Source organism: Plecotus auritus (assembly GCF_963455305.1).
Source record: "Plecotus auritus genome assembly, chromosome: 1".
In the NCBI taxonomy this organism is placed as follows: Eukaryota; Metazoa; Chordata; class Mammalia; order Chiroptera; family Vespertilionidae; genus Plecotus; species Plecotus auritus.
The window spans coordinates 53,204,942-53,231,717 of record NC_137770.1 but is presented as its reverse complement, the minus strand read 5'-3'; the positions used below and the strand labels follow the sequence as shown (position 1 = coordinate 53,231,717).

Genomic DNA, 26,776 nt, shown 5'->3' with positions numbered 1-26,776 from the left:
ACAAGTGCCCTAAAATCAATAAAAACAAATGCTAAAGCAAAAGCAGCCAGGTGATTTCCTCTGATATACTAAAATGTCATGTCTTTGCTCTTTTAGATCAAGAAAAAGCAGAGAGACCATTAAGGAAATTCAGACCTCCTATATGGATTTTGAATTCCCTAAGTATTTTAAAAACTAAGAGAAACTTCTAATTAAATATCCATGTAAAAATAATTAGGAATGTTAAATGTGGTGATTTCTGAATTTCAACTTTCTAAATTTCACGCAATTTTTCTCCAAAAAAAAAAAATAATAATCAATGTTTTGCTTTAATTTGAAACACAGAAATGTGCCAGCCTAATGTATCTGCTTATATGTTTGCCACATTGAGCTACTTTAATTTCAAAAGTATGTATTTTACTAATAAAAGCCTAAGTGGTCCTCACGCCGTCACACCGTGATGCCCTCACACCATCACAAGATGGCTGCATGCACAGCGGGGGTGGGTCCCGGCAGCCACTCACTGTGGCTTCCGCCGGGTTCCCGCAGCTCCAGAGTACCCCCGGCTCCAGAGTACCTCTTTGGGGAAATCCATCAAAGAGCCCCAGATGGGTGGGCAGGGCCTACATCTTTGGGGTGATCTTTTGGGGCGATCAATCATGGGGCTCCCGCACTGTGAGAGGGCACAGGCCAGGCTGGGCACCCCCCCCCAAGTGCACGAATTTCATGCAACAGGCCTCTACTACATATATATATATAAAAGGCTAATATGCAAAGTGTCCTCTCAGGAGTTCAACCAGGAGAACAGGAGGTCGATCGCTCGCTATGATGTGCGCTCACCACCAGGGGGTGGTGCGGAATGAAGGAAAGCCATGGCCGGCAGCTGTAAGGAAGGCCCCCACTGGCAGCTGGAAGGCCCCAATCAGCCCTGATAGCCAGCCAAGCCTAGGGACCCTACCAATGCACGAACTTCATGCACTGGGCCTCTAGTTATGAAATAAAATTCAACTAACTGACTAAAATATAATTTATATAGTTTGTCTTATCAGCATACAATAAATTACTTGACTGGGAACTTACTTTCAGGAATCAAAGATTCTTCATCTTTTTTCTTATATTCCTTCTTACCCCAAAACCCACTAAACCAGCCTCCACGTTTCTCGCCTGTCTCAGTAGACTTGTTCCTTAATTTCTGCCCAGACCGAATCACCTAAAAAATCAAAATTAAAAAATTTAATTAAAGAGTAAATGTCCTCTTCATTTTCAGATATAGTCAGGTAAAAACAATGCTTAACTTTTTTAAACACTACATTAGGTTAACCATAGTCCAAAAAAAAAGTTCCTTCTGAAATGTTCAACATGTGATTAATATAGTCTATTAATTTGCTTTCCACATCTACCAATAGCATTTTATTGCATTTTGTTAAGAATTATAGTCAAGGATTCCAGTGATATATCTCCCAAATTTTTAAATTAACGAGCCACTAGGACAGCATATTTCTGAGCAATATATCTTCCAAATGTTTAAGTTAAGGAGCCACTGGGACTGAAAGGATAATGCTTCCACATTCAAAAGTCTGGCCACAAGATGAGTAAATGCAGTCCATGAAAGCCAGAATATACAGAGGAGAATCCTAGAGGGAGAAGAGCCAGAGAATGGGATATCTGGGTATAAGTCTGCACAAACCTCAGTCTAACCTAAGCTTTCTATGTATGAAACTGACCGCAATGAAAGTAGCAAAGGTTCAGAGACCTGAACTGAGATATACTAGTAAACCATCTGCACAACTCTCAAACTCCTATACTGTTCATGTGCAAAATAGACACAAACCAACATACAAAAATTGAAACAAATGAATTGAGATTTGAACCACTATCCATAGAAGGCATGTGCTAAGACAAAAAATATCAACAGTTTCCAGAGGATAACAGGACACAGAGACTACACAATATTCACAATGTCCATAAATATAATCAAAATTACTTGATGTATGAAAACAAAACAAAACGAACAAAAACCTAGGAAAATATGACCGATTATCAAGAAAAAGAATAATCAACAGATGCCAATAACCAGATAATCTAGATGTTGAAACTATCAGAGAGGTCAGTTCCTCCCAGTGACACCAACAACAATGAAGACTTAACTAAAACAAGGCTGTACACACAGTCCACAAAAGGGTGCACCAAGAGTGTCCACCTCAGGTAACTGGGAGGCAGACCCACTGGACCATATAGGACACCTAGCACACAAAGCCACCCTACCAACTCAGGGAAGCAGCAAAAATGCGGAGACAAAGAAACAGATCACAAACAAAAGAAATGGAGCAAAACAAACGACTGGATATAGAGTTCAAAACCACAGTTATAAGGTTTTTCAAGAATTTCCTAGAAAAGGCCAAGAAATTTAACGAGACCCTCGAGGATATGAAAAAGGAACAACTAGAAATTAAACATACACTGACTGAAGTAAAAAATATTATACAGAGACCCAACAGCAGACTAGAGGAATGCAAGGATCAAGTCAAAGATTTGAAAAACAAAGAAGCAAAAAACACCCAACTGGAAAAGCAAAAAGAAAAAAAAATCCAAAAATATGAAGATAGTGTAAGGAGCCTCTGGGACAACTTCAAGTGTACCAACATCAGAATTATGGGGGTGCCAGAAGAAGAGAGAGAGCAAGATATTGAAAACCTATTTGAAGAAATAATGATTTGAAGAAAACTTCCACCACCTGGTGAAAGAAATAAACTTACAAGTCCAGGAAGCGCACAGCACCCCAAACAAAAGGAATCCAAAGAGGACCACACCAAGACACATCATAATTAAAATGCCAAGAGCAAAAGACAAAGAGAGAATATTAAAAGCAGCAAGAGAAAAACAGTTAGTTACCTACAAGGGAGCACCCATACGATTGTCAGCTGATTTCTCAACAGAAACTATGCAGGCCAGATGGAAGTGGCAAGAAATATTCAAAGTGATAAAGAGCAAGAACCTACAACCAAGATTTCTCTACCCAGCAAAGTTATCATTCAGAATTGAAGGTCAGATAAAGAGCTTCACAGATAAGAAAAAGCTAAAGGAGTTCATCACCACCAAACCAGTATTATATGAAATGCTGAAAGGTATTCTTTAAGAAGAGGGAGAAGAAGGAAAAGGTAAAGAGAAAAATTATGAACAACAAATACATATCTATCAACAAGTGAATCTAAAAATCCAGTGAATAAAAAATCTGATGAACAGAATAAACTGATGAATATAATAGAATCAGGGGCATAGAAAGGGAGTGGATTGATAATTCTCAGGGGGAAAGGGGTGTGGGGGGTACGGGAAGAGACTGGCCAAAAATCGTAAAACTATGGATGAGGACAGTGGCGGGGAGGTAAGGGCAGAGGGTGGGGTGGGAACCGGGTAGAGGCAGCTGTGGGGGGGGGGGAGGAGAAACAATTGTAATAATCTGAACAATAAAGATTTATTAAATTAAAAGAAAAGAAAAGAAATAATAGCTAAAACATCTCATATTTGGGAAACCTAATGGTGAATTCTCAGTCCTCAGGTCAGTTGACCAATCAGATGCACCTGTCACAGTTGATCCCTCCCTCTTCCTTGAAATTCTTTCTTCACTTGGTTTTGAGGATATTACATTCAGAGAACTTTCCACCTATATCTCTGGCAACTTCTCTATGGTGACCTTTACTAGTACCCATCTCTCTGACCTATAAACAATAGAATGCTACAGGTCTTTAGAGTCCGCTCTTTTCTAGCTACTCTAACTTAGGTGCTTTCATCCAATGTCATAGCTTTAAATGCTATCTGTGTGCTGACCCCTGCTAAATTTGTATCTCCAACACAGACTTCTAAACTCTACATTCACGTATCCTACTGCTACTCCATATATCCACATTAATGTCTAAATGATAGCTAAACTTTATAGGTCCAAAACTGAACTACTCATCTCCTATCTCACCCAAGCTTGTTCCATCTAGTCTTCCCCATCTCATTTCACGGTAACTCCACCTTCCCAACTCCTCCAAGACAAAATGCTTAGTCATCTCTGATTTCTCTCTCTTAAAATCCAAATTTAGTCAGTTGGGAAATAATGGCTCGCCCTTAAAACATATGCAGAATATTTTTTAAATTTATTTTGTATTTTTTATTGATTTCAGAGAGGGAGAGAGAGAAACATCAACAGTGAGAGAGAACATTGATCGGCTGAGAGGGAGAGAGAAACATCAACGTTGAGAAAGAACATTGATCAGCTGCCTCTTGCATGCTCCCTACTGGGGATCAAGTCGCAACCTGGGCATGTGACCTGACTGAGAATCCAACCTCCAACGGGGACCTCCAGGTTCATAGGTTGATACTCAACCACTAAGCCCCACCAGCTGGGCGAAACATATCCAGAATTTGTCATTGAAGCATCACTCCATTGTAACCATTCTCAGCCACACTACCATTATTTCTCAAATATTTCAAGAGCATCCTAATTAATCTGTTTTCATTTTTGCCCTCCTTTTTACAGTCTGTTTTCAAATTAGCAGCCAAAGGAAGTTTTAAAACCTGTCAGATTATATTATTCTATTCATGAAATGGCTCCCTAATTCAGAGTAAAAACCAAAATCCACAAAAATTTGAAATTGCCTTTAAGACCCTACAGCAAGCATGTCAAACTCAAAGGCTAACACGGGCCAAATAAACAAGGTTTAAGTTTATGTGGGCCGCAAAAAAAAAAAAAAAAAAGCTTCAATTTTCAAAGAAACATAGGTTTATTTCAATAGAGACATGCTGAATACAAAGGGCTAAAATAAATGAGTAATCATTAACATAAAATAATAGAGCATTTTAATAAAAATTAATATATTTTCTTGAACATTGACTTATCAGACACTGAATAACTGCACAAACTAATAAGCATAACACAAATAAACCTATTTTTCTTCTTCTCTGAAAGCAAAGTATTTCCTGTTGCGCACACCAAACAAGTTAGTACAAGACTAATGATGTGGCAATTAAGCTGCTAAAATATTCGCTGCTAGTATTAGTGGAGAGAAATGGTGCGCCTGTGCATAAGGGAAATGAATGCAACACGATTATAGTGATCAGTCATTAGCAAAGGTTGTAGTTTGTTATTAATAACTAGAGGCCCAGTGCACAAAATTCGTGCATGGGGGGGAGGGGTCCCCTTCAGCCCAGCCTGCACCCTCTCCAATCCAGGACCCCTTGGGGGCTGTCCGAATGCCAGTTAGGCCCAATCCCTAAACCGGCAGTCGGACATCCCTCTCACAATCAGGGACCACTGGCTCCTAAATGCTTACCTGCCTGCCTGATCACCCCTAACCGCCTCTGCCTACTGGCCTGATCACCCCTAACTTCCCACCCTGCCAGCCTGGTTGCCCCTCACTGCCTCCCCTGCCAGCCTGGTCGCCCCTCACTGTCTCCCCTGCCAACCTGGTTGCCCCTCACTGTCTTCCCTGCCAGCCTGGTTGCCCCCAACTGCCCTTCTGCCAGCCTGGTCACCCCTAACTGCCCCCCCTGCTGGCCTGGTCACCCCCAACCACCCCCACGCCAGCCTGGTTGCCCCCAACTGTCCCCCACCAGCCTGGTCACCCCTCACTGCCCCCCTGCCAGTCTGGTTGCCCCCAATTGCTGGCCTGGTTGCCCCTCACTGCCTCCCCTGCCAGCCTGGTTGCCCCTAACTGCCCCCCTGCCAGCCTGGTTGCCCCCAACTGCACCCCCTGCCAGCCTGGTCACCCCACACAGCCTACTGTTCAGTCATTGGGTCAACCCTCACTAACACCCCTGCCAGCCTTGTCGCCCCATGCAGCCTGAAGTGTGGTCATCCATGCTGTTGTTTCTGTCGTGATGGCCCCTGGCTTTTTATATATTAGGATTATGTTTAACAGGATGTTGTACAAATTAAGTTAAGAAATTTTTATTAAAACATATTTTACATACCGTTATATTGGCTGGGCTGAAAAAAATATTCGTTATGGGCCACTTGCGGCCCGCGGGCCATGAGTTTGACATGCTTGCCCTACAGAATCTAGCATCCTCAATAACTCCAACAATCACCACTCCAACTCCTCCACTACCTTACTTCTCTGACCATGTTAACCACCATCTCTCCTCGCTCTCACCACTCTACTCCCCTTAATGAGCTAGCTACTAGTATGTTCCTTTCGTGCCCCGGGCCTCTAGTGCAAATGATAATGATGATGATAAAGAAAAAGTCACTTATTTAATAATTATTATATTTCAGGCACATAACTGTCTAAGTCAGTGGTTCTCAACCTTTCTAATGCCTCGATCCTTTAATACAGTTCCTCATGTTGTGGTGACCCCCAACCATAAAATTATTTTCGTTGCTACTTCATAACTGTCATTTTGCTACTGTTATGAATCATAATGTAAATATCTGTGTTTTCCGATGGTCTTAGGCTCTACAGGTTCACGACCCACAGGTTGAGAACTGCTAGCAGGGTCGCCTAAGACCATCGGAAAACACAGATATTTACATTACAATTCATAACAGTAGCAAAATTACAGTTATGAAGTAGCAACGAAAATAATTTTATGGTTGGAAGTCACCACAACATGAGGAACTGTATTAAAGGGTCGAGGCATTAGAAAGGTTGAGAACCACTGGTCTAAGTGGTTTACATCAATTATCATGCACTCCTCACAGTAACTCTATGATGTAGGTATAATACATTAATCCTTTTACAAATGAGGAAACTGAGGTACAAAGAGGTTAAATAGCCAGCCCAAGGTTACACAAGTATTAGTTGGCAAAGCTGGAGTTAAAATCCAAACCATCTGACTCCCAAGTCCACACTCTTTAACCATAATGCTAGTATAGAGACTTCCAAATGGTGTGATGCAAGAATTTCTAAAACACACTATACCTGACTAATGGTCAGGTATACTGACCTCTTTACTCTTAGATTGCAAAAAAAAAGGGGGGAGGGGCAACAGACATCACAAGAATATCCGTCCAGTGTGAATAAGTCAAAATTGTCAGATTTGCAAAAAATACATTTTTGGTATGCCACAGAATTTTAGTAATTACTTTATGTGTGCCATAAGATAAAAAAATTTGAAAATCACTATGCTAGCATGATGGGCACTCAGTGAGTATTTGCTAAGTAAATGAATACACAAGTGTATATGCTTCAAAACAGAAGCATGTGTATGAAGTTCTATCAATGTAAAAAACTAAAACAATACTAGTGTACAGAAATGTATTAACAATAGTTATCTTTGGTGTGTGACATAATGGGTGGTTTCTATTTTTTCTTTTTTTTTGTTGATCACTATTTTCTAACTTTTCTATAATAAGCTGTATTGCACTTGAATTCATTTTTTAAATACCAAAAAAAGTCATGTTACAGAATAATAGAGAAAACACGAAACAATGCAGACAAGGTGCCAACTGGAAAAAATCAGCATTTATGAAACACTATGAACAGAATGATTCCAATTTTGGGGGGAAAAAAAGAAGAGAAGAGAAGAGAGAGAGAAAGAGGGAAAGAAGGAGGGAAAGAAGGGAAGAAAAAAGATCAGTGAAGTGAAGGAGGAAGGAATGGAGGGAAGACAAAACAAAGCAAAGATAAAGTGAAAGAAATGGGGGCTAAGAAGCATAAATAGGTAGGTATGCATGCATGGGAGAAAGACCTAAGAGACTGTATGTCAAAATGTTAACAGTTAGCATTCTTTATTGCTAGAATAATGGATGACTCTTAATTTATTTTCTATTGGGGGGGGAAGAGTTCAAAATTTTTGTCATAAAATTTTTTAAAATTTCCGCTTAATGTCTCCTTCCCCCTCCCCCCAATATTTCAATTTTTTCCTGAGACAAAATTAAGCAGTGAAAATTCAACCTTTATTCTCAATTAAGTAAATCTCAACAACATACCATGAAACTTATTTAGCTTTCTTGATCCTAGGTTTAAAGGAGTAGTCGTAACATGTTTAAAACATAAAATCAGCTAATAAAAATAATTACCTCAACTTGTGCTTGTTGCCTTGCTAAAATTATGTTAAAAACATCTAGAGTCTTCTCCAAATCCTATAAAATAAAGACAAGGAAATTGATCATTAGATAGAATATTTTTTTCTTCAATGATATCCAGGCTTACTTATTAGTCCATGAACAAACAGTATTTGTGATCTAATGAAAGTTTAAGTATAAATTTGAATATACACTTGGCTTTTACATTTGTAACTTTTGCAATATAAGAATTAAGTTTTCCAAGGAAGTAAATCCTCAATAAGTATAAAAATAAGAGTTTTAAGGAGACCATTACAATACAATGATAGCCATATATGTAAATGGAAACAAGAATATCTACAAGGGGTATTATCTTATGGTTCTTACTTCTGACTGCCTCTATTCTATATTATTTTACAAACATTGTACTAAAGGCACCATTATAAAACACAAAATTTTTAAATGTAAAATTCTGCAAATCACAAGTAATCTAAAGTAGAAAGTGATTTGGGGAATTTACATAAAAGTATGTAAGAGAAGCCCCAGTCATTGTGTTCAGTTGGTTGGAGCATTGTCCCGTTCACTAAAAAGGTTACAGGTTCAACTCCTGGTCAGGGTACATACCCTAGTGATCCCAGTCAGGGCGTATACAGGAGGCAACGGATCAACATTTCTCCCTCATATCAATGTTTCTCTCTCCCCCCCTTCCTCTCTCTCTAAAATCAATAAAAACATCCTCAGGTTCATTAGATTCCACATACAAGTGAGATCATATAGTATTTTTCTCTGAGTGGCTTATCTCGCTTAGCATAATAATCTCCAGGTCCATCCATGCTGTCTTAACAGATAAGAGTTTCTTCCTTTTTACAGCCATGTAGTATTCTAAACAAAACCTAATAATAGAACCAGAGTCTGACATGTCAAAGGGAAGGTGGGTGGGGTGTACAGGATGAAAGAAGGTGAAGAGAATAGCCAGAGAACATATGTGCATAGCCCATGCACATAGACAACAATGTGGTAAGGGCCAGAGAGAAAGGAGGGCACGGTCTGAATGGAGGAGGGCCAAAGAGAGAAAAATGGGGGATATCTGTAATAATGATAACAATAACAATAAAATATTATTTATTTGTTTATTTATTTATAATCCTCACCCAAAGGTATTTTCTTAATTGATTTCTAGAGAGTAGAAGGGAGGGAGGAGGTGGAGAGAGAGAGAGAAACGTTGACTTAAGAGAGACACATTGATTGATTGGCCTCCCGCACACACCCCTACCAGAGCTGGGGAACCTATAACTGAGGTATGTGCCCTTGATGGGAATCAAATCTGCAACCCTTTGATCTGCAGGCCAACACTCTAACCACTGAGCCAAACCGGTCAGGGCAAAAAATAGAATATACTTTTTAAAATATATCCTCAGGTAAGAATTTTTTTAAAAAAGTAGTCCTAGTGACCTGGGTGTCAGGTGCTCTAAGTGTTATCTTATACACATCTCACAACTCTGTGAAACAGATATTGTTTCCATTTTGTACATAAGAACATGATGCCTGAAATGTTTAGAAACTTGAAACTTTTTCTAATATATAATACTGGTGACTGTCATATGCTTCATAATAATAGGAATTCAATTCTTTTCTTAATATATTTTTATTGATTTCAGAAAGGGAGAGGGAGAGAAAGAAACATCAGTGATGAGAGAGAACCATTGATCGCTGCCTTCTGCATTCCCCACATTGGGGACTAAGCCGGCAACCGGAGCATGTGCCCAGACTTGGAATCGAACAGTGACCTCCTGGTTCATAGGTCGATGCTCAACAACTGAGCCACACTGGCCAGGCAGAATTCAGTTCTTTACATTATGAATTTGTGGCAGAAAGTTATATAATCAAAGTCAGATGATATTAAGGAACTTATATATTCAGTATGGTGTTTTTCTATGTTTCAAAAGGGGATAAGACTCTTCTTATCTTGAAAATAGAGCTGTTTTTTATAAATAATAATTTAAACTGTTTTTCAAAAGCCACTAACAAACCTAATAATATACACCTTGCTAATAATAAGCAGATCTAACATTGATTTTTCTATACATTATTACAAATACCAAACATATTTTTCCAAATCGTTTACAGTAACCTCATTTTATCTAATATGAGGATGGGTGAGAAGGATTTTTCAAAGAAGATAAAAATTGGGGGAAAATACTGTGCATTTTCCCATAAATTTCTCTCAAAAAGAGATCAACTCTATTCTTTCTAAAATCATATTTTAATTCAAATTAAATTTAGAAAAATTAACATTAAAGTATGATTTAACAAACAATACCTTTCATCAACATATGCAAGATATACCTGAATTTGTTTCTGTATTTCTTCTGGGACTTTAGTCTGGGTCAGCTTGGTTTTGTAAGCACATTTATAACTCTTGAGCAAATGCCTGTGATTTTTTATGTTACTCCATGACCACATATGAGTACACCTTCTTATATGAACTTCAAGAATAGAATCAATTGCATATTTCCACCTGCAAATCAAAAATTTTTAATGCACATCTGAATATAGAGGTTTAAGAAAAATAGCTTTGACTTTAGACCTAACCTGTTCTACTTTTTGTTATTAACTGTTTTCTTGTAAGAGCTCAATAATAAGAGTTCAATTTCCCAGTATAATTTTCTGACTTAAATAGATTATGAAATGAACAAACCACTCCAGGAAGAGGGTTTATCAAAACAAAATCATAAAGACACAAAATGATATGCTGTGCAAAATTAATAGCATCCAATATGGTTAAAACATTGAATCCATGTTGATGACTAAAGTGCAATAAGACCAAAAAATGTTGGAAGTCTTGAATACTAAATTAAGAATTTGGAAATAATCTGGGAGCAGAAGTACAACAGAATGTATTTATAAAAAAAAGTAACAAGGACATAACATAGAAGATAACACTCTCAAGTTTACATAAAAGAAAAAAGTGGCTTCATTACGTGGCTTTAAAGATGTCTTAACTCTGAGAGTCCCAAATTATATGATTGTATGTTTCTTATTTTAAAAAAATAATTCTAACTTACCATAGTCGACCGTTGGTATGAAGTGGTAAATAAGGTTTATATTTCCTGTAAGGGGCATTTCTAACCATGTAATCCACTGACTCCAAAAGGTCAATCATACTTAAGTACTATTAAGACAAAAACAAACTTATATTGATTAGATTGCACACATGAGTAAACACTTAAGTAAAATAAAGCTACTTAATCGCCCATATGACCACCAATATAGCAATTCTGTGTGTCTGGTAAATAGCTCAAATAGATGAAAACACACACACACACACACACACACACACACACACGTAAGGACTGTAGGTAAGATAAAGAAAGGGCAACTCTAGCTTCTTTCTCTTTATTTTTCATAATACATTTCTACCTAAGGGTTACCATATGGCTATTCAGCACTTAAAATGTGGATAGTCTGAACATAAATGTGTTCTAAGTGTAAAATATACCTCAGATTTCAAAGGCTTAAGAAAAAAAAGGATGTAAAATACCTTAATTTTTTTAATTGCATGCATGTTAAAATGATAATATTCTAGACAGGTTAAATAAAATGTTTTAATTAATTTCATCTTTTCTTTTTACTTTGCTAATGTAGCTACTAGAAAATTTAAAGTTACATCTATAACTTGCATTGTATTTTTATTAGACTACACTGGGTTAAAAGCTCAATTAGTTAAATCCCTGTCTTTCACTTTCATTTCTCCAGGTCTGTTATCCAAACTCCCTGGGCATATAACCAAACTTGAGAAACAAATTATTAAAAAGCTGCCAAAAATAACTGTTCTAAAAAAATAAGTAAACAATGTTGAAGATAAGAGTGCCTGCTATTAAAATCTGAGGAAGAAAAACACATTAAAATCTCCATCAACAATTGGGAATTAAATGGAAATAATGTCATTCACTATAATTTGGTAAGACTCTCCACTAATAAGGAAAATATCCAATAAAATAAAACTATTTCTTAAATTTTATACTTTCCAAAAAATATGTATAATACATCTATTTTTAGGAGTCAAATATTAACATAAGAAACAAAAAGAACCATCAGAACACTGGAAAAGGAATAATCACAAAGGACAAGAGCAGTCGAAATTCAAGGCTCATCAAAGTTAGAAACGTCCAACTGAATCTTACCTGAGGTTTGGTCAGTTCGATGGCAATATTTTGTACTTCTATGTTCCAATCAAGTTTGGGTGTTTTGAGCTCTGTTTCTGCATATGGATTCATGTAGAGTTTTGCAGAGGCTGATATTGGCTGGAAAACTGAGAACACATGAAAAGAAGTAAGATAACCTCTATATGCTCTTACATATGAATGACTATAAATAATTTTAAGAACACTGTTACTCTGAAAGTAAAGTTATAAAAATATATTAAAAAAAGAACCACTAAAAATATTTAGGTATCTATCTGCATAATACCAACAGTCAAACTCAATGGTTAAAGTGGAATCCCCAAAGAGAAAATTGGGGTCCTATGCTTCTAAATTAGTAATGTGCAAAATACAATCTACTCTTGGGAATTCACACTCTGTGTAAAATTAGGCTTCTGTTCCTTGCCTCAAGACATTTAATGATTTTATTATGCATTTAAAATACTAATATAAGGTAGGAAACAAAAAAAAATTTTAATCCTCACCAGAGAACATGCTTACAGAGAGGGAGGGAGGGAGGGAGGGAGGGAGGAAGGAAGGGAAAGTGCGAGGAAGAAAAGGAGGAAGGGAACTGAGGGAGAGAGGGAAGGAGGGAGGGAGAAATATGAATTGGTTGCCTTCCATGGATGCCCTGAGAGGGGGTCGAACCAGCAACCCAGGTTTGTGCCCTGACCAGGAATCAAACTGGCAACCTTTCAGTGTACAGGACAGCACTCAACCAACTGAGCTACTCTGGCGGGACAGTAGGAAACAAAATTTGATTAATTTCTGTCTTATTTAATTACTGCCTGAATTTAGGAACAGAACCATGAATAAAATTTCCCGCCCTAACCGGTTTGGCTCAGTGGATAGAGCGTCGGCCTGCGGACTAAAGGGTCCCAGGTTCGATTCCGGTCAAGGGCATGTACCTTGGTTGTGGGCACATCCCCGGTGGGGAGTGTGCAGGAGGCAGCTGATCGATGTCTCTCTCTCATCGATGTTTCTGACTCTCTATCCCTCTCCCTTCCTCTCTGTAAAAAATCAATAAAATATATTTAAAAAATAAATAAATAAATAAAATAAAATTCATGTAACCTAGAAGAAAATTGCTTACTACTTTATAATTTTCAAAACAATCACTGCATATCCTATCTAATAAAAGAGTAATATGCAAATTGACCATCATTCCAACACACAAGATGGCTGCCCCCATGTGGTCAAAGATCCTGCCCCCATGTAGACACAAGATGGCCACCACAAGATGGCCAGCAGGGGAGGGGAGTTGGGGAGACCAGGCCTGCAGGGGAGGGCAGTTGGGGAGACCAGGCCTGCAGGGGAGAGCAGTTGGGGAGACCAGGCCTGCAGGCGAGGGCAGTTGGGGAGACCAGGCCTGCAGGGGAGGGCAGTTGGGGAGACCAGGCCTGCAGGGGAGGGCAGTTGGGGGGGACCCAGGCCTGCAGGGGAGAGCAGTTGGGGAGACCAGGCCTGCAGGGGAGGGCAGTTGGGGAGACCAGGCCTGTAGGGGAGGACAGTTGGGGGGGACCCAGGCCTGCAGGGGAGGGCAGTTGGGGGGGACCCAGGCCTGCAGGGGAGGGCAGTTGGGAAGACCAGGCCTGCAGGGGAGGGCAGTTGGGGGCAACCAGGCTGGCAGGGGAAGGCAGTTAGGGGCAATTGGGTGGGCAGGGGAGTAGTTAGGCATCGATTAGGCTGGCAGGGGAGTGGTTAGGGGGTGATCAGGCTGGCAGGCAGAAGTGGTTAGGGGCAATCAGGAAGGCAGGCAGGCAGGCAAGTGGTTGGGAGAGGGATGCCTGACTGCCCATTTAGGCCTGATCCCAGTAGCAGTCGAACATCCCTCAAGGGGTCCTAGACTGGAGAGGGTGCAGGCTGGGCTCAGGGACACCCTCCCTCGTGCACAAATTTTGTGCACCAGGCCTCTAGTATTCTTAGAATAAACTAAAGAAAATATTTTTAAAAGTGAGAAGTAGTATGAAAAGGTGTATTAGGAAAGATAACAGAGCAAAGTAAAGTGATAATTATCCCACCTAATAAAAGAGTAATATGCAAAATGACCATCAGTCCAACACACAAGATGGCTGCCCCCATGTGGACACAAGATGGCCGCCACAAGATGGCCAGCAGGGGAGGGCAGTTGGGAGAGACCAGGCCTGCAAGGGAGGGCAGTTAGGGGTGACCAGGCCGGCAGAGGAGGGAAGTTGGGGGCGACCAGGCCTGCAGGGAAGAGCAGTAGGAGGGGACCCAGGCTTGTAGGGGAGAGCAGTTGGGGGGGACCAGGCCTGCAGGAGAGGGCAGTTAGGGGTGACCAGGCTGGCAGGGGAGCAGTTAGGCATCAATCAGGCTGGCAGGGGAGTGGTTAGGGGGTGATCAGGCTGGCAGGCAGAAGCGGTTAGGGGCAATCAGAAAGGCAGGTAGGCGAGCAGTTGAGAGCCAGCAGTCCTGGATTGTGAGAGGGATGTCCGACTGCCCATTTAGGCCCGATCCCAGTAGGATCGGGCCTAAATGGGCATTTGGACATCCCTCGAGTGGTCCCAGATTGGAGAGGGTGCAGGCTGGACTGAGGGACACACCCCTCGTGCACGAATTTCGTACACCTGGCACCTAGTAACTTATAATACTATTAAAATTATATAAATTGTGATACCTTATCAAGTGTTTACAGTTTGCATGACAGTATAAAATTTTAACTAATTCAGAGATTATTTATAAGTGAAAGATGCCTAAGAATAAAGTTGGAGAATTTTCTGAACTAGTTCTTTCACAAGTAAAAATGCTTTCACAAACTAGCAGCATGTGAAAACCTTGTCATCAGTAAATAAAAAGGCCAATGAACATAAAAGAGAAAGTGCCAACTCTTCTATAACAGCAATCAGCCATAAAAGGATATGAAGAAAACAATAGTGAACAGGGTGATATGGAATACAGAGAACATGGGCAAAAAATTCGAGGATGAGCATAAAGGGATATAGTAAATGTAAACAAATCAATAGCTTCTGTTAATAAAATGGAAACGGAGAAAACAGATGAGCTAAATAAATAAGCAGGCAGATTTGTTAGAAATCTATTTAAAAGGAAATTAAGGTGAGGCTGCCAAGGAAAACTCACATAAAACAATCTCTAACGTGGTTGGTTTCTCTTAGCACTGCAATAGTGACATGCTAGGGGTGAGACTGAATACCAAGATCTCAGAGAGATAGTTATGAAGCAAAGCAAAGAAAACCTAATTTCTAAAACAAAGAAGATGATAGCAAGGTAAGAAGGAAATATGGAGGTCAAGGCGGGTTAGCTGTTACGAGTGAACAGTAGCTACATTGTCTTTGTCTTCCTTATTCTTCAGCAGTGTGTGTGTTATAATCTATTCCTAAATAATTAGTTATAATCCATACATGCTATATAATAAAATTAAGGTATAAAATTAATACTTTCTCCTTGTCAAAGTAATTTTATCAGAAAAAGTATATTAAAATAAAGTATTTAATTGCAGGCTTCCTATAACATAAAATAAACTTTTACCATTACTTACTATATTGATGGCTTGGTAGAATATCATTACTTGTAAGAATTTCACTTTTCAGAAGATCCTTAACAAAAAAAATTGAATTATATGAAAATTAAAAATAAAATATTCAGCCACATATACAAAAAAAAAATACTTGGTCTTACATCAGTACCTTTATTTCCTCTTTGTAATTAGCAATCCATTAAAAATAAAAACCACACTAAACTTTATTTATAAGTATATTTCTTTAGAATAAAATATAAAAATATATAATTTTTTAACTCTAAATATCTAGAAATATTATAACATTGTGTTCCCCACTAGTAACCCATTAAAAAAAAAAACTAAACATAATTTATAGATATATTTCTTTAGAATAAAACATAGAAAAATTTTTTATAATTATAAATATCTAGAATTATAACATTGTGATTTAATATATATATATATATATATATATATATATATACACACACACACACATATATATATGTCTATGAACTAGGATCTCAAACAAATTCTAGACAAAGGCAAATTATTTGTGTTACAGTTTCTGAGAAATAAGAGATAGAATCTTAGAATTAATTCAGTTCCAAAATTCAACAGTTCTTTACTCCTCTAAGTAAGTAAACATGACTAAGACTGGCTTAACACACTGAAGTTTTAAGTTAATCTTTCACTGTTCAAGAAATTATTATCACAAATGCCTAAAAGATTTTTTTATTGATTTTTTTTTTTTTTGAGAGAGAGAGAAAAAACAAACATGAATATGAGAGTAAAACATCAATTGGCTGCCTCCTGCACACCCCCTACTGGGGATCAAGATTCCGCAACCCGGGCATGAGCTCTGAATGGGAATCGAACTGGTAACCTTTCAGGGCACAGGACGATGCCCAACCAACTGAGCCCGATTGGCCAGGGCTAAGAATATATTCTTTAGATCTGAAAGGTATCATCTTTTTTTTTTTTTTTTTTTACTAGCAATACCACTCTTTTTTTAAATATGTTTTTATTGATTTTAGAGATAGAGAAAGGGAGGAGAGATAGAAACACCAACATTGATTGGCTGCCTCCTGCACACCCCTGACAGATATCAAACCCACAACTCAGGCATGTGCCCTGACTGGGAATTGAATCAGTGAATGAGTCGCTGCTCAACCACTGAGCCACACCAGCTGGGCAAGATATCATCTTTCTTGACAATACTCTTCAAGTAATCATTCTCATGAAACACCACAATGTAACCAGATGCTATCAAAATGGTGTAAAAAATCCTAAGCACAGTTTTGATTCAATAGTATAGGTTTTCATCTCACTACTTAATGAATGATTTCACAAAGATCTTCAAAAACAAAAGTGCTTTTTAAAAGACAGAGTGGATACCAAAAACTGTGTTTCATACTTCTGATTTGATTATATACAACTTCAACAAAAGACTGATAGCCTGTCTTCATTAAGGATCTGGTATGTAAACAAATATAGTGTAGTTAGCTCTTCCAGATAAAAACAGAAATTACCAAGATCTGTTCCCTTGATCCCTGGTAAGACATGCTGCAGTTTACGTTCCAGTAGGCACTAAGGCTATCAAGTCGGATAAGCTATAAAAGAACAATTGAAAGAGGTCAAGCAACTAACACATTGAAGTTATGAATCAATATTAAAATATTATTCTCATGTTCAATATCCCAAATTATCCAATTGCTATTTTGAGTTTATAAAGGAAAGAAAATAATGCAAAAATGGGGGAAATAATTGCTTCTCAGCCTTTTGGCTAAGATCAAGTGTAAAAATCGGGGGGAGGAGGGGGGGTTTGTATATTATTCTCAGACTTTATTATTAATCCACCATTTGCTAAATTGTGCTTCCAAGAACACTACTTCAAAGGGAATTCATTCATACAATTATCAAATATTTATTGAGAATTTAGTATTTAATGGGCCCTGTACATGTTTTGCTAAAAAAAAAAAAAAAAAGATATGTTTCCTCCAGTGGATAGGAATGGGTGTTTTGAGGGAGGAGTGAGGGGAGTAGGTTCTATAATCAACAAGGTTGGGAAAGCTACTTACTCAATATCACTCTTGAATGTTCACAATGTTTATTAGTATATTTAAAGTATTCTGAAGTTCTGTAGTTTAAAAAAAAATGAAACATGCCTATTTAACTATGTTCCAAATGCTTAATACTTTTAGTCAGTAATCTTACTTGACCAGAGAATATTTTTCTACAAATCTAATAATAACTCTAATGCTCCATAAAATACAATCTGGGATATGTTAATTTTATGCATTTTCTTTATATGTTAGGTGAAAAACCTAAACCTCAAAATAGGTAAGTGGTTTTGTTTTAGAAGGTCACACAGTAAGTAGCAGTGCCAAAACTGCTCCATCAAGGTTTCTTTAAGAAAATACATTAAGTGTTTATATCTAGGAAATTCAAGAAATGTTTAATCCAGTCTAATACCTTGTATATAATTTTGTCTACTTCACTTAACACGCATGGAGTCCAGTGTTCATTTGCAGTCTAAAAGAAAAGAAGAATTGTGAAATGAAATATATATACGTATATATCTCAAAATAGTACTCTAACATTTGTAAACTATAACTAAATAACTTAGGAAGAAAACACATAGAACTAATGTTAGCTGCTATTAGCAATCTGTTTCTTTACATAACTTTGTGACAAAAATCAAAGGAATAACAGTAAAAATAGAATTGAAGAGGTTCTAATTTAAATAAGTTAATTCACCCACAAAATAATTATTGAGTACTATGTGTCTGAAGTATGGAAGGAATTGGGTATGAATAAAAAACAGAGAGCTTGCCTATAAGCTATTGAAAAAGGTCCACTTCTTTTTTTAAAAGATCAAATAAATAATTATTGCAAAGTAAGAAGAAAACCAGAATACGGAAATCAAAGAATGACCATGTTTCCAGAAAATCAGCACGGTCAACAATAGCAAAAGCTGCAATGAAATAAACTAAATTAAACTTATTTGGCAGCCAGGGCATTACTGATGAACTTGTTAAGAACAGTTTCAATGGAGTAGCAGAGTCAGAGTACAGTAGGTAGGGAGTCAACACGAGGTGGGGAAAGAAAGATAGCAAAGGTAGAAAATTCTCTTAGAAAGTTTCCTTAGAAAGAAAAGAAAGAGAAGGCAGGTAGTTAGATGTGGCCTGGGTGGAGTGGGAGAAGGTTAAAAAACAGGCTTTTTAGATAAGTATCACATGATCTCACTCATTTGTGGAATATAATAAACAACTAATGAACAAAAATAGATCCAGAGACTTAGAAGCATCGAAGAGACCATCAAACCTCAGAGGGAAGGTGGGAGTAGGGGCTGGGGGGGTGGTGGTGAGATATCAACCAAAGGACTTGTATGCATGCATATAAGCATAACCAATGGACACAGACAATAGGGGGGTGAGGGCCTGTGCTGGAGGTCAGGGGTGGGCTGGGAGAGGTCAATGGGGGGAAAGAAGACATATGTAATACTTTCAACAATAAAGAACTATAAATAAATAAATAAATAAATAAATCAATAAATCAATAAATAAATAAATAAATAAATAAATCGGGCTTTTTAATTTTGCTGTAAAGGAGATACTTGCATGTATTTAAATGCTTACAAAAAGAAGTTGGGTGGAGGGTGGAAGGAAGGAAAGGCAGAGGGAGAGGAGTTGAAGATTTAGGAAAGAGAAAGAAATGGATGGAAAGAAGTAAGGAAGGGAAGCAAGGGGGGTAAGGGGAAGGCTCCTGAGGGCATGTGGAAGTATAGGATCCAGATTAGAGGTGGGAAGATTACCTTATGGAGTTCAATTACAAATGGAAAGATAGAAGAAAGGAATGATATGGACACAAAAAGAGGTAAGTTTGCGGTTGTTATAATAGGCTATGTAGTAGTTGAAGCAGGAAATCAATGTGCCAAATGCTTTACACAAACAATCTCATTCAATCAACACTAAAATATAGAAACATTTTATCAGTACTGTACTTTATTTCCTGTTGCATCAGTGAATGAGTGAACATTAGACAGCAGGAGACCAACATGGTAACCAGTTACAGGTGCTTTCATCAAATAGTAGGTGTACCAGTTAATAATGTGGATTTTTTTCAATATATGGAATTACACATATGTTGATATATCTGCGATTTGATATGCATGCTATTTTGTTGTATTGACAGCAAGCTTCAAAACTTCCTATGTCAAATTTGGTGAAGGTGTTAACATCATAGAAATTTTTATGCTTAAAAATGTCAAATTTCGTGCCAAAAAAAAGAGCATTTGCGGGAAGTTTTAATTCATTACTTAATTTTGAAGAAAAAGTTATCACATAATTCGGGAAGCTTATGGTGAACATGCTCCATTTCAAGATACTTGTGAGAGCTGGTTTAAACACTTTAAAAGTGATGATTTCCATGTGAAAGACAAAGAAGGTCCAGGTCAACCGAAAAAGTTTGAAGTCCAACAATTACAAGCATTATTGGATGAAGATGCCTGTGTCAGACTCAAAAACAACTTGCAGAAAGATTAAACGTTGCTCAGCAAACAATTTCCAATCATTGACAAGCAATGGGAGAGATTTTAAAGGAAGGAAAATGGGTGCCACATCAACTGAACAACAGACAAATAGAAAACCGAAAAGTCATCAGTAAAATGTTGCTTCAATGGCATGAAAGAAAGTCTTTTTTGCATCAAATTGTGACTGGCGATGAAAAGTGGATTTATTTTGAGAATCCCAAATGCACAAAATCATGGGTTGATCCAGGTCGATCATCAACATCAACTGCAAGGCCAAATCGCTTCAGAAAGACAATGCTCTACATTTGGTGGGATCAGGAAGGTGTGGTGTATTATGAGCTTCTAAAACCAGGTGAAACCATTAATACTGATGACTACCGACAACAAATAATCAATTTGAACCAGGCTTTGATCCTGAAATGACCAGAATGTGCAAGAAGACACAGCAAGTAATTTTGTTTCATGATAACACACCATCACACACTTCAAAAAAGAGACATTAAAAGATCTTGCCTGGGAAGTATTAACCCACCCGCCATATTCACCAGACCTTGCTCCTTCAGATTACCACTTGTTCTGATCCATGGCACACGCATTTTCTGAGCAGCACTTCAAAACGTACGGAAGTAGAAAATTGGGTCTCTGAATGGTTTGCCTCAAAACAAGAAAAGTTCTGTTGGGACAGTATCCACAAACTACCTGAAAGATGGGGGAAATGTGTAGCTAGCGACAGACATTACTTTGAATAAAGCACTTCTGATGTTTCTCTTGAAATTACCGTGTTTTCTTTGATTACAAAATCCGCCATTATTAACCGGTACACCTAGTATAATGAGGAGCATAAAATAAGGAGTGATAAATTCAAAGAGGAAGGTAAAAAAGGAATGAGATAGCAAGGTAATAGCTTACACAAGTATTAAAACCTGAATAGAATTGCCAGGCAGACAAAGGGAAGGGCATAATATCGACAAAGAAAACAGTATAGAGTCTGAGCAAAGATATAGAGGGGCCCAAACAACAGCACACACTAAGACAGGTAGGCATCATTCTCATGCACAAGTATGCCTGTCTGTCATCAGTCAATGGCAGTTATTTGTTTCATATTTTTTCTTTTGTCTGCTAGAAGCTCAATGTTAAATACCGTGCTCACTTATGACTAATGTTAGTCTAAAATTTCTGGTACAAGTATCTCTCTATCTTTCACAACACAGATTCTGGTCTCTTTAAAGATATTCTTTATCAAAAGCTACTTCCAATTCATTTTGGAAACATGCAGAGGACAAACAGTATATTAAACACTAGCTTCCAAACTCCCTTTCCTGTTTCTCTAGTTCAGTGGTTCTCAACCTTTCTAATGCCGCGACCCTTTAATACAGTTCCTCATGTTGTGGTGACCCCCAACCATAAAATTATTTTCGTTGCTACTTCATAACTGTAATTTTGCTACTTTTATGAATCATAATATAAATACCTGTGGTTGAGAACCGCTAGCAGGGTCGCCTAAGACCATCGGAAAACACAGATATTTACATTACGATTCATAACAGTAGCAAAATTACAGTTATGAAGTAGCAACGAAAATAATTTTATGGTTGGGGGTCACCACAACATGAGGAACTGTATTAAAGGGTCGCGGCATTAGAAAGGTTGAGAACCACTGCTCTAGTTCTTTTTCTTTAATGTTTCTGCTTTGGTCTTCAACTCTATGTATCTCTACTTCTCTGCATGCGTGTATCCTTCTTAAGGCCTCCATGTAAACATGTCCTTTTTCTCTTTCTCTGGCAGTCCACTTCTCTTTCAATTTTTTTCTCTTCTTTCTGTACTAAGCCCTATCCATATAACTAATCATAAGGCACACATGTACTCAATACAATTTACTGTTCACTGTCCTTAACTTTAAAACATTTCCTACCCCTTAGTTGTCCATAAAAGAAAAAAAAGTCTAACCTGGATATATACACATGCTATCCTTAAAGACCTTTAAGAGAAAAACCAAACTACATTATAAAATACTTAATCATAATAAATTACTGATATAGATATAGATATTGATATAGATATAGATATAGATATAGATATAGATATCAGTAGGGTACACACACACGTACATATAAACACATAAACATATATAAGCTATTTGGAAATTCCATTTACCTAACGAAGAATGAGAACATGACTCTATGGAAATTTATCTTCCCCTACTTGCCCACATGGTTAAGAGACAGCTTTTAATTCTTTCAGAATGTTTGCTACTGTGTTTGGATATTTGTTAAATTCAAAGACAAATCAAAATTAATTAGAGAATGTAATAGCATCACTAAAATTTTGAACTTTTGGAAAAGCTATAGAAAGATTATACATAAAAATAAAATAGCAATTTGTAGCAATAGTTTATTTTAGGCAACACTCCCTATGATTCAGGAATAATATTTTACAGGTTCCACAAACATTTAAAATAAGTCCAACATTACCAACAAACTAAGTTCTCCCAGTGTGACACCAAATGAAAGGGGCCGCTTTGGATCAGTAACCTATCAAAGAAAAAAAAGTAACATTAAAATACACTGATGGTGAGGGTGAATCCATGCTCCACTCTTTATGATAGGCAACACAGGGCAATTAGTTTACAAATTAGTTACACAAACCAAATGGATATGTGGAAAAGAAAGAGAAGGAAGCCAAAACATGACTGGGATTATCCATATTTTATAGGCATGATACTCATATACCTTTCCAGTGAATCTCTTTTCTTAGTATATGAAAAGACTCTCTAACTACAACTAAACAGATTCTTGTCTAGATAGTTACAAAGAGAGAGTCTCTTTATGTATAACATTAAAGATGTTCTTCACAAATAAATAAAACAAAGCATCATAGGTAAAAACACTGCCAATAAATTATTTTTGAAACAGTTATGATTTTCACATTTAGAAATGTGAACTGTCTCTTTAAGCTTTAATTTCCTTGACACTTCAAAAATTTTCTGTTAGAAAATGCCCAATATTTAATTTCTCTAGTCTCTTAACCCCAAATCTGCCAATGTTAAACTTTTGTTCTATATCTGATCTTCAATACATGTTAAATTTACACACAATAAACTGTACCACTATATGAAAATGTCATTGTTTTAGACATCTTAAAGATGTCCAAAAGTCACAGTTTTTTGGTTGTAAGAGGAACTAGAGAGGGAAGAAAAAACATAATGTTCTAAATCAACCAATAGTGACTCCAGAGTTTAGTCATATAAACCCTCCTCAAATAGGAAATATGCATGATCTGGTATAGCTGAAAAACACCAATAGCTTTTTGAGCTTTTTTCTAATATCAGAGATATTGTGATTGTGGCAATACATTTTCCTTTATTCCCACACTCATCTTTTTATACTTACAGATAACTAGCTCAAAATAACTTGGAGCTAATCAGAAGAACTTTAGTAAAACACAACTCCTATTGCCAATGTAATACCCACAAACTACTATCATCCAATTAGCATTTTTGTGATAAATTATTATTCATTCCCTACCCCACTTCCTATACTATATTTCTCATTATCCTTCTAGATACAATAATTAAGGTTACCATATGAAAGACAAATGCTATAATAAAGATTCCTTTTCATTTCTAAATTCCTTTCCTTTTAGATTCTTTTAGTATATTTTGTCACTTACATCAACTTAAACATAAACAATGTTATTTACCCCACTCCTGTACATCTCTGTATTCTTTTCATTAAAGAGAAATAATGTACTTTTCTAATTGCACTTGCTCAATAAAAAAGCTCATTTTAAGTTCAAACTGAGGTTCTCATTCATCAATATGCGGGATGGGGCCTAAACCGGCAGTCGGACATTCCTCTAGCAATCCGGGACTGCTGGCTCCTAAATGCTCACCTGACTGCCTGCCTGACTGCCCCTAACCACTCTGCCTGCCTGTCTCATCACCCCAAACCACCCACCTGCCTAATCACCCCTAACCCCTCTAACTGCCTCCCTGATCACCCCTAACCACTCATCTGCCTACCTGATCGCCCCTAACCACTCACCTGCCTGCCTGATCACCCCTAACCACCTCTGCCTGGCTGCCTGATCGCCCCTAATCACCTCTGCCTCGACCCCCACCACTGTGGCTTCGTCCAGAAGGACGTCCAGAATGACGTCCAGAATGATGTCCAGAAGGCCATTTGGCTCTCTGGTCTAATTAGCATATTATGCTTTTATTATTATAGATTTACACTCATAAGTGTCCCATGAAAAAAGCCCAACACAGAAAAGGAGAAATGGTAGTGTACTCATTAGAAAAAAAAAAAATCTTGTATTTAAAAATGAGTACAGATAATCCACATATAGACATATCAATCCTATATAATAAAAGCTTGATATGCTAAGTGTCCGGTTATCCAGTCGTCCATTCAACCAATCAAAGCATAATATGCTAAGGATAAACTAAGGCTGCTCAACCACTCGCTATGACGTGCACTATCAGGTGGCAGTTGACCGGCAGACTAGTCGCTATGACGTGCACTGACCACCAGGGGGCAGATGCTCAATGCAGGAGCTGCCCATGGTGGTCAGTGTGCTCCCACAGGGGGAGCGCTGCTCAGCCAGAAGCTGGGCTCATGGCTGGCGAGCACAACGGTGGTGGCGGGAGCCTCTGCGGCAGCGCTAAGGATGTCCAACTGACAGCTTAGGCCTGCTCCCTGTCAGTCAGACATCCCCCAAGGGGTCCCGGACTGTGAGAGGGCGCAAGCCAGGCTGAGGGACCCCCGCAAGTGCATTTTCGTGCACCAGGCCTCTAGTATTAATATAAAATAAACATTAAATCACTAAGCTAAACTAAGGAACCGAAAATTACTTACATCATCTTCATATTTAATGTGAATGTCTGTGATTTTTACTTGTACATTTTTAATTACTTGAGTTGCCAATTTTTCCAAAAATGTATCCTTTTTGGCTTCTTTTGGTTTATCTATAAAAAATAGAAAAACACAAGCTCAAAAGTTGAAATTCTCATAAAGCTCATAATCAATGACCAAAGGATAGCTGAGATACTACTCAATGGAAATTATAGGCTTTTCTAGTGTCCTTGTTTTATTTTAGATTTATTTTAGATTTTAATATGGATTTTCAACTTAAAATTTATTTTTGAAGTTACATTATAAACTAACATTCATTTTACCTTTGACGACAGAAATTAAGTGGCAATGTGTATAAATAACACATGGCATAAAAACTACTTTTACCTACCTTTTGAGCGATCAAGACCTTTAAAAGGTTTCTTAAAATGTTTTTTGTGCTTTTTACGCTTACGTCCTTCTCAGTGGAAGCATTTTAGTGAGAAAAGGATAAAATTCAAGTTAGCAGACAAGAGGACAGAAGAGAAAACAAGAGCATTCTTCCTGACATCAAATTTTGGTACAATTCACCTTATTTGATTCTAAGCTGACATGTTATCACAGTATAAACAGAAATTCACAAACCTTACTTAGTCTAGGAATAACCTTCTTTAATCTAGAAATAACTTGGCAGGTACAATTATTCAAAAATTAAGTAAAATATCCATATACAATGCCCTTTATAATATTTATGACTTTTCACAACACAAAGATTAATTTTAATTTCAATGTTACCAAAATATTGGAAATGTAATAATGACACGTAAAGTTTTTATAAACACGTGGTAGGAACAAAGGAACACAAATGTTAATGAATGGGTATGTTACTGACAATGACTTCCTCTGGATGATATACCTCACAGAAAAATCCTTTAATGACTTAAGGATATAAATACAAAAAAAGACATAAAATATACATTGAACTGTACATTGAAACTGGTTTAATAATTTCTTTAAAACCTAACCCTCTTTTATTTGGCACTGCCTCACTTTATTTCATTACCTAACACCTATCTTATCCAAATTACAAACATTTACATTCAACTAGACATCAACTCTAGTCTGTACTCTTGAAGCAGTCTCTGTATACAGTCTCCCCAGCTTCTAGCCCCCACTCCACTCCTAGTAAACATCCTTCTATACTACTACCAGACTGTTACTTCTAAAACACTATTCACAGCTTGCTTAATCCCCTGCTCAACTTCTTTTAAAGGCTCTCTGCAGCCTTCCAAATAAAATAAAAAGTGTTTGCATGACACAAAGGTCCTGTCATGACCTGACACTATCTCCCTGTCCTGTTCTATCTCCTACTACTCCCCCCTGCACTGGATACTTCAGAAATATTATTATACTTTCCAAGATAAGAAAATGCATCTAAAAAGATCCTAATGCATCTACATGTGTCATTCCCATGCCCTCCCGAACTTCTTCACTAGGAAAACTCCAGGAAGCTTCCAAATCTCAGGTCCAGCACTATCTGAAGCCTTCTTTAACTATTCCAAGCATCTATCCCAGGACCAGACTTCCAAAGCAGTGATTACACTGTATTTGAAGTGTTTGCACAACTGTCTTGCCTCCAAGGCTTCATTAAGACAGGAATTACCCTTATATCTGGGCACAGAGCATATAACTGTTCAAAAGGATAAAAAAAATATACATCTGAACATTACCAGTATAATAAAATATATAAGCCCCCTTAAT

At 37.6% G+C, this 26,776-nt stretch overlaps 1 protein-coding gene across 4 annotated transcripts in view; it reads right to left on the bottom strand.

Annotated features, from left to right (window-relative positions):
• VPS13C (vacuolar protein sorting 13 homolog C) overlaps positions 1-26,776 on the bottom strand; it is a 202,931-nt gene that overhangs the window by 137,502 nt on the left and 38,653 nt on the right. For 2 of the 4 annotated variants that reach the window (XM_080660478.1, XM_080660480.1), the window contains exons 7-17: positions 25,428-25,493; positions 25,040-25,149; positions 22,655-22,714; positions 18,125-18,184; positions 17,182-17,262; positions 15,689-15,746; positions 12,154-12,281; positions 11,035-11,141; positions 10,316-10,487; positions 7,985-8,047; positions 1,060-1,189 (exon numbers count right to left, since the gene is read on the bottom strand). In XM_080660478.1, the coding sequence (XP_080516604.1) occupies positions 1,060-1,189; positions 7,985-8,047; positions 10,316-10,487; positions 11,035-11,141; positions 12,154-12,281; positions 15,689-15,746; positions 17,182-17,262; positions 18,125-18,184; positions 22,655-22,714; positions 25,040-25,149; positions 25,428-25,493 (1,035 nt within the window). The remainder of the gene's footprint in view (positions 1-1,059; positions 1,190-7,984; positions 8,048-10,315; positions 10,488-11,034; positions 11,142-12,153; positions 12,282-15,688; positions 15,747-17,181; positions 17,263-18,124; positions 18,185-22,654; positions 22,715-25,039; positions 25,150-25,427; positions 25,494-26,776) is intronic. The other 2 variants (XM_080660479.1, XM_080660481.1) reach the window with 1 other exon arrangement.